The sequence below is a fragment of the Nelumbo nucifera genome, chromosome 2, assembly GCF_055504915.1.
Source record: "Nelumbo nucifera cultivar China Antique chromosome 2, China Antique-T2T, whole genome shotgun sequence".
NCBI lineage: Eukaryota > Viridiplantae > Streptophyta > Magnoliopsida > Proteales > Nelumbonaceae > Nelumbo > Nelumbo nucifera.
This window is the reverse complement of record NC_142650.1, coordinates 46,835,248-46,844,206: the sequence shown is the minus strand read 5'-3', so window position 1 is coordinate 46,844,206 and position 8,959 is coordinate 46,835,248. Positions and strand designations below refer to the sequence as shown.

Genomic DNA, 8,959 nt, shown 5'->3' with positions numbered 1-8,959 from the left:
GTTTTGTTTCGCAAAGAAAGCAGAAATCCGGGTTATGGGTTTGCAATAAATTCCTAATAGAGCGTTGAGTGTCTCTTCCCCTTCCCCCCGAATGTTCCAAGCAAAGATTCTCATAGTTTGATAGAAAGGAAGGGTGTTGCAGACAATGTAAACAAAGAAGTACATGTAATATTGATAATGTGAGTGAAAAGTATACAATGAGAGTAGGTAGTGCCGCAATTTGTTGCTCGGCATTTGGTAAGTCCTCCACCAGTCAAAGCTTCGACCACCAGTCAAAGCTCTCTAGCTTGTCCAACGATTCTAGACTTGAGAAGGAGTCTGCCCGGTTCAAACCACACCCTCGGATTAAACCACATACCCGGTTTAGACCTCCGGTCCAGCTTAAACCACTTGCCCGGTTCAGACCATGCTCGTGGTTTAGACCGCTCGCCCGATTCGAATCAATTGCCCAGTTCATCTCAATCGCTTGGGATGGTTGATAACTTATCAGCAGAGGGGGAGAAAACGCAATTTTCAAGGGATTTGCGGAAACTTGACTCTGCAGGTGGTCTTTCAAGGATATCTCTATTTTGAAGGGACGTCCTCAACTCTTTGCACCCGTTTCCAGATTTATCAGCCTAGGCCTCCCGAGAGGGTAGAGTAGACACACACTTTATCTTCTGATTTATGTGACTGATTTTTGTTGAGAAAATCCCGAGGGTTGAATTTACCCTTCTTCCAAATCGCACTATAGCTTGACTCGCTCCTCTTCCGTTTCGAGTTCGACGACTCGCCTTTGTCTTCGTCGCCAGTCTGTAGTCTTTGCAGCTTCGCCTTGTCTTTCGCCGAATACTGTAATGTTTGAGATTCTCCTTAAAGCAGCTTCTGCTTCTTGTCTGCTCCACTTTCCTCCTCCGTATCCTCGTCCGAACTACAGTCCCTTACCAGCGCCAACTGCTTGCATGGGACGTACCTTCCTAAGCTCCAGGTACTTTAGGGGTTTTTCTAATTTAAACTCAGCTCTAAGCCAGTCTCCAGGGGAGTCGAGGCTACGCTCATCCAACTCTTGTTAAATCTGCTCCAGGGAGATCTCCGGTGAGATCTGGCGACACTTCCGCCAGGAGTGTCCAACTAATTCACAGTAAGTGAAGCGAATCTACTCCTCACACCTTGCGCGTTCACTGGCGCCTCACACGCACATCCTACCATTCATTGAGAACATCTCCCGTATTTATTAGTGAATATTCACAGGAGATGTTCCCAATGCATGGTGGATGTACCTATGAAGCGCCCATTTGTAAGGAGCAGATCTCGTCACGTTCCAGCCGTAGTCTTACCATCTTAATGTGGAATCATATAAAATGAACGTGCTCCCAAATGGAAAAACAAAAAACCGATTAGCCAGGGTTCAGTGTTCACCCACTTGTTGCATTGATGAGGGGGGTGTTACTGTTCTCATTTATGATCCATCCAATTCAAGTTCAACTACTGCTCTTGTAACTTGTGCATTGTTATTTGTTATCTCTCTCTCACGTACACGGTACAGCACAATGACAGCGACTTCCAACTCATCCTGTCTCCTCCATCAAGGGAAGTGGGGCTGAATATTCTATATTCAGTTACACTGCACCATTACCATACGGGCTAGGTGTCAGCTTCGCAATTCTTTCAGGCTCTTCCTCTTCGTCCCCCTGACGAAGCATGTGAAAAACAGACAAAGGAGTACGTTACGGGGCGATTTAGTTTAGTTTGGTTCCATCACTCTTCTCGCTCAAGATAATCAATCTCTTTCCTATAGGGATTACCTTTTTTTTCTGGTAATGGAAAGGGTTGTTTAGTTTAGTTTTCTGCTTTTGTTTTTCATACATTTTTGTTGGATTGATTGATTTTTCTTTCTTTCAGTAGATGGGATTGATTGATTCAATTGGTTTATTTCTAGGAGTAATTAAAAAGGCCTTATTTCTATCTATTAATTCTTCTTTCTGGTCTCTACTCTCTCTACCGATCACTCACCATCACCACCACCTTTTATTGAACCAGCCACCGTATTTATTTATTTATTTTAAATAAATTACTTTACAAGTAAAACGACGTCCACGAGTTTTTTACCATTATAGAGTTATAGGACAGAATCAGGTCATCAGGAACTCAGGATGAACACAGAGGTCTTTGCGTTCCGTCCCTCGTTCCATCGCCCTTCCCTTTCCCTTTCTCCTTTCCCTCCAATTTACAGACGTCTCCTGGTCCGGCCCGACTTTGACTTTCGTCGGCCATTTTCCCTCAACTTTAGACTTACCACTCCGACGACCACGCCCTACGTTTTTCCCGCCGGCATTATTGCTGTTTCTACCCCCCTTCTTCCGCTCAACGTTACCGCCCACCGAAGTAGAATTCCCCGCCGTAATCTGACTTCCCTAATGACGGCTTCTTCAATTTTCAGCGACAACCCAGTCTTCAACGACTTTTTCATCGCAGCTCTGGCTGCTGGAGTCGCGTTTTCGCTGCTTCGCTTCTGGGGAGAAATCGCCAAGCGAGGACTTCTCGAAAAGGTTTCTTTTCTTACCTTCCTCTTGCTCATTCGCAGTCATTGAATTTTGCTTTGTTCAACAATTTCAACAATTTCTGCTTTTGATTAAGGAAGGATGTTAAACCAGATCTTGTTGCCGCTATAGCGTAAAAGAAGGGCTTAGATTGAAACAAATCCAACTATGCTCGTGGTTGGATTAGCTTAGTTTAACCTAATTCTATAATTCCATGTTTAACTGTTTGAAACTTTTGAAACTGATTTCATATGGGGGCATAATGGATATCCCTCCTGCTTTCAGATTGACGACTGTGGTTTTGTATGAATTAGGGAGGCAATTTCTATGATACCGAAAGACCTGAAGGGCCGGAAAGAAGGCTAATTTGCTTACTCATTAATCCCCATCCCTTCTTACATCTGTATCTAACCATGAGGAAGTTGGAAATCACCCCCTCTACAAGATTGCACTGTATGGGATATTCCAAACTGTACTCCAACGTTAGAAGTTCATAAGTGAATGCTTTTCTTGGATTCACCTGGTGTTGTAGAGTGTCACTATTGAGAACTAGTTGCAACACAGAAGATAGAAACTCACTACAGCCCTCAGAAATGATAGACATTAGGAATAGAAGCACTATACCTTCCTATGTCAATTCTCCTAACTCTGGCATGTAAACTGGCACCTATTTATTTCAGTGTTAACAGAACTGCATGCTTTCTGCACTGTATTACATTCCAGTCTAAATGGTCATATTATCTTTATCCATTTCTTTTGGTTTTGTTGATGAAGGTAACCCAACTAGGAGTAGCTTGAAATGATTATGATCCTTTCATTCATAGAACCACATTAGGATTGTAAAGCAGGTAAAGCCTTCCAGTTAGAGCTTGAATATGGTCTAATCTGATTTACATATTTGCATTTTGAAAGCATTTTAAGGAATAATGTTGAAAACCAAGGTGAAAAACATTTGTAATTAATAATTTGACATTATTCTTATTTGTTCCTTTGTAATTTCATTTTATTGTACATGGGACTAAAATTTATGCCACAGAAGCATTAGTAGCATCAGCTTTAGCAATAACAGTGGGGGTTTGTTGAAGAAAGAGGTTGCTGATATCTAGAGGACTTAATTGATCTATAGATGCTACATTCCTCATTTCTTCTGCCATGTGTTTGCATTTGGATGCATATATGACTGCTCTAATTGGCAACTGCTGAAGTTTTTATAAGGGATACCTTTTATGAATCACATTCACTGTAAAGAATGGAAGAGACAATTCCATCTTCTTAACACAACTGACCCTCCCAAGATCCATTAATCTCCATTTCTTTTCTCCCAGAATCTTCTCTAATTTCTTTTGTTTTGCTCAGACAATGAACCGGAAGCTTGTACATATAAGCATTGGGCTCGTCTTCTTGCTTTTCTGGCCACTTTTCAGGTATGCACATGGCTAAAGAAGGATTTTGCATTTTTGTTTTGAAATGTCAATCTGATGCATGTTACAGTTCTGGACCACAGGGAGCATATCTGGCAGCTCTTGTCCCAGGTGTTAATATAATACGGATGCTTCTAATAGGACTTGGAATATGGAAGGATGAGGCCACTGTCAAGTCAATGAGCAGATCCGGTGACTACAGGTTTCAACTTATAAGGAATACTAGGGTGTCTGCATGCTAAACCCCTGTGTAGGTCCAAATGTACTTTGGTACTGACCGAGCATTATAACTATCAATTGGACTTGCACTTTTTGCCATAGTTTTCCTGACTGTCCATAATAGGTGTTGGTACTTATCTAAAAAGAAAGGTTAAGTTGAGTTTATTTTTATCTTCAGAAATCTCATACTAGGACCCATTAGGTGCTCGGTACCAACATTTACAGATGGATCTGTACAGAATACAGGCATTGGAGGTGTTCTAAGACTTTTTTTTTTCAATTGTACAAGTATTTTCTTTTCATGTAACTCATTTTCTGATTCCAACATCTTGTAATGCTTTAGGGAACTTCTAAAAGGACCATTATATTATGCTTCCACAATAACCTTAGCTTCTGTTGTTTACTGGCGTTCATCCCCTATTGCCATTGCAGCAATTTGCAACCTCTGTGCTGGAGATGGTATTTCAGTTGCTTCCTATTTCTTTGCATATTTAATTTTGTTGACTATACTCATATACGGTTTTAATTGAATTGGTGTTGCATAACCTATGAAAGAATCAGGAAGGACTAATGAAGCAGAGATTTAAGACCCTGCTGTGCTGATAGGTGGAGGGGTACTTTTTAAGCTTAGAAAAGACAAATGCTCTATAGCAGGGGTGTCGATTGGACTGGATTTGGTCCAACCTGATCCAGTCCAATGTGAGTCCATTACAAATGGACCAGGTCCAATCCAGTGCAATGAATAATTTGGACCATTTTGGACCAGTCCAATTCAATGTTCAGACCGTCTAATTTGTTCAAATTCATAATTTAAACTGGTTTCAACCCAAACCCGGTCCATTGACACCTATATTCTTATCTAATATCAATGGACCAGATATTGGCTTAATCCAATCAAATCCAATATAAATTTATTACGGACGGACCAGGTCCAGTCGAATCTAATAAATATTTTGGACCGGATTGGTCCAATCAACTGTCTTTTTGGCCCGTCCAATCCGTCCAAATTGATTTTGGACTGTATGGGGTCCAGTTCAAAACCGGTCCATTGACACCCTTACTCTATAGATGCTAGAATGCCCACAAACAGAACTACAAAACGAATTGGAAACTAATGCCAGGAGAAAAATGTTTATTAGTTCTTTGTCAAAATGTTCATTACACCTCAATCCATTAAGTATTCTATATCTTAGAAACAACTTGACAAACATTTCTGGTACTCATTAACCATGCTAGTAGTAAGTCAAAAACCAAAACACCTAGCCATATCTTCTATTCAGTATACACTAAACATAAAAGATACAAAATTGAAAATGCTAAGTCTAGGTTGACTTCATTTGAAGTCTCTCAAGCTAATGAACTTCTAGTTTAGATAAAACATAGCATCAACAGTTATATTGCTTGCAGGTGTAGCTGACATAGTAGGAAGGCGGTTTGGAAGACAGAAGCTTCCATATAACAGGGACAAATCATTTGCTGGGAGCATTGCAATGGCATCTGCTGGTTTCATAACTTCTATCGGGTAATTTTCTGTCATCTTTCTAATTTTTCTAATTTTCTCCAGATTGCTTTCTATTCATTATCAAATTGGTAGTTGAGTGATGTGTGGCTTGTTTCTGATAAACTTCTGTACAGTTATATGCACTACTTTTCCCTGTTTGGGTTACTTCAAGAAAGTTGGGGAATGACTTTTGGATTCCTTATTGTCTCTTCACTCACTACAATAGTAGAGTCACTTCCAATTAGTTCTGAGCTTGATGATAACCTCACGGTTCCCTTGACTTCTCTATTGGTTGGAAGCCTTGTTTTCTGATGCCTATGTTGTTAATACCTACTTCTATAGAAGGCAGTCGCACTATTGTATTTTAATAACTGGTTATTTCTAATGTAGTTCAAAGTAGTGTATCAACAAAAAGTCCAAATTGTGGCTCTTCTTTGATTAGTGATTAACATTGTTAAATGGAGCAAATTTTTTCATGTCTTGAGCAACTTTTGGACTGTTGAAATTCAAGAATATGTTCTATGTGAGGTGAATAATTAGGACCATATCCAGTCCACCCCTCTCAAGGGCCCAGATAATATGGACCAACATTAGTTATGGCTTTTACAAATAATGAATAATTAAATTCATTTGAAAATTAATCAAATTAAAACTATCATAAATTTAATGACATAAAATCCGGCACCATAATATATTTATAATTGAGAATATTTGTTAGTAACCTTTTTTATCTCTTTTTAACCAAGGTTGTGGTTCAGGTACAAGTTCTTTTCAGGGTAGAAAATATCTAAATCCCATTACCACCAGGGTGAGACCAGATCTGCTCCTCACTCAGGGCGCCTCACACCAACCTCACATGTACATTCTATCAGGGAACATCTCCTGTACCTATAAGTTATTATTCACGGGAGATGTTTCCAATGCATGGTGGATGTGCCTGTGAGGCGCCCATGTGTGAGGAGCAGATCCCGTTTCCACAGGGTTGGGGGGAAGGAATTGGGATCTACTCCTCACATACCGTGCCTCACGCTGACAAGTACAGGAGATGTCTTGATATGCGGCCAGGATATGCTGTGAGGTCATTGTGAGGCGTGCTTTGTGATGAGCAGACCCGGACTCTGGGGGGAGAGGGTTTATAGGTATGGGGATCCTCTTGTGAAAATAAAATAATAAATAAATAAATAATTGTTTTGCATTAAGTTACATCGGAGAAGGTTTTTCACGTTAAAACTTAGAAGTAACCATGACATGGAAAGATGGCAACTCGGAGCTTTCAAAGAACTTGCTTCTTGAACCATCGGCCTAGAAACCAGTGGATAAAATGGTTCCGGTTCCAGGTAGGTTTTTAAAACCTCGATTCCTTTGTTTTGACAATTTGAATTTTGGAGTCAAATAAATACATCAAATTAATCTGCTGCAATGGCTTTGTCCAAGATGAATTTTGACCTAGATGTTCTCTAACGCTGAATCACTGAATTTTTGCAACTATTGATATATTTGGTAAAAGTGTAAATTGGTTCGGTTTTGCAGGTGTTTGATAGGAAATTAGGAATACCTCTTTGTTCTGACATGAAAGTAAATTTGTCTTCTTCAACTATCTTTGCATTCAAACAATGTTTGCATCCTTCCATTTGAGGAAATATGCATTCACTTGTTAAACCCTTACCAAACATAACCCTACTCAGAAAAGCTCAAAGCCGGCCCAAGTTGTAATAAAGAAATTACTTTTCCAGAAAGCAACCAAGTGATACTTGCAGCGGGGTAGTCTTAGTCTGGGACCACAGGACTTGTAAATTGTAATTGCGGTCTGCGGATTTCATAACTAGTTATATATTGGATATTCAATCAACCAGGACCCATTGGGTAGGTCCCACCGAGGAAAATGTTTACAATATAAATTGTAAAAGGAATTTATCCATTAAGGACGCAATTTTGAGTGTGCTTGGATTGTGCTCTTGTCAAAATTTGAATGGACACAACCTGAAGCCAAGGTTGATGAGGTTGAAGCAGATTAAAATACTGACTCGGGCCAATCTGATTTACATTTCTGTTTGCAACAAAAACATATATTGGGATCATATAGTTAGATACTTTTTCTCCATTTGATCCAGTTGAGGCTCAACTGCTCAAGAAATGGTTGGTCAGATCATCAGATGGAAAGGTACATGATAATTTTAATGGGGTTTGATAACATTTCTCATTCTAAGCAAGAATGGGCAAAAATGAATAACATTTGAGTGTTAGGTTACAAAGTTCTTGCCAATGGCTACATTCTTTTTAGAATGAAAAATTAGCTTCATAACACAAAAATTAATTAGCCTGCAACATGAAAAATAATCATGTCTCATCTTGCACATTTCATTCTTTGGAGAAACTCTTCCTATAAAATGGTTGTCATAGATGTTTACTTTTGCGAAAGCACTTTACAAAAGTACTTTTATGAAAGCACTTTTATAAAACTACTTTTACATGAAAGCACTTTTACGAAAGTACTTTTACATGAAAGCACTTTTATGGAAGTACTTTTACAAAAGCACTTTTATAGTACTTTTATAAAAGCACTTTGTACTTTTACAAAAGCACTTACGAAAGTACTTTTACGAAAGCATTTTTACAAGTCTTTTCTAAAAGCATTTTTACAAAAAACACTTATAAAAGTACTTTTATGGAAGTATTTTTACAAAGTACTTTTACAAAAGCACTTTTATAAAATCACCTTTACGAAAGTACTTTTATAAAAACACTTTTATGGAAGAACTTTTATAAAAGCACGTTTATGAAAGTGCTTTTATAAAAGCACTTTTATGTAAGTACTTTTACAAAAGCACTTTTACAAAAACACTTTTACAAAAGTACTTTTATAGAAGTACTTTTACAAAAGCACTTTTACAAAAGTACTTTTACAAAACATCTATGCCAATTGGTAAACATTGTTATTGGAGACCTAGGTTGGCAGTTTGTGAATATCGACACTTTTTATTTTTTTTAAAGAATGAAAATGAGTAACATAGGACACTTGTTAGTCTGAAAAGAATTCATTTTTAGGAAAAAAGTGTTGGGTTCATAGCAATATTTTCTCAATCTGCCTATTTTTACCCATTCTTTTCCATTTTAGAATTTCATCTTGGGTAAGAATGAGAAAGAATAAGAATTTGAACCAAACATGGCCTTAGTTGTTATGTTGCGACAAGCCTTGTGCTGTCGTGCAACCTTGCCTTTAGAACAATCCAGAAATCTCTCATGTGCATGCCAGCATTTGTAATAAATTCAAGGTATCTCATTCATATTTCATTGAGCCT

At 38.6% G+C, this 8,959-nt stretch overlaps 1 protein-coding gene across 3 annotated transcripts; it reads left to right on the top strand.

Moving 5' to 3' along the window:
* The first annotated feature begins 249 nt into the window (after positions 1-249).
* On the top strand, positions 250-7,570 carry FOLK (Phosphatidate cytidylyltransferase family protein). 3 transcript variants are annotated; one of them, XM_088899118.1, is made up of 6 exons: positions 265-2,528; positions 3,876-3,943; positions 4,011-4,142; positions 4,503-4,618; positions 5,567-5,681; positions 7,191-7,570. In XM_088899118.1, the coding sequence occupies exons 1-6, from the start codon at positions 2,133-2,135 to the stop codon at positions 7,207-7,209; spliced, it is 846 nt and encodes a 281-aa protein (XP_088755244.1). In that variant the 5' UTR covers positions 265-2,132; the 3' UTR covers positions 7,210-7,570. The 3 variants fall into 3 exon arrangements, with proteins under 3 accessions (XP_088755243.1, XP_088755244.1, XP_088755242.1); XM_088899116.1 differs by lacking the exon at positions 7,191-7,570 and adding an exon at positions 5,795-6,148 and having other exon boundaries at positions 282-2,528; XM_088899117.1 differs by lacking the exons at positions 4,503-4,618; positions 7,191-7,570 and adding an exon at positions 5,795-6,148 and having other exon boundaries at positions 250-2,528; positions 4,011-4,132.
* The last annotated feature ends 1,389 nt before the right edge of the window (positions 7,571-8,959 follow it).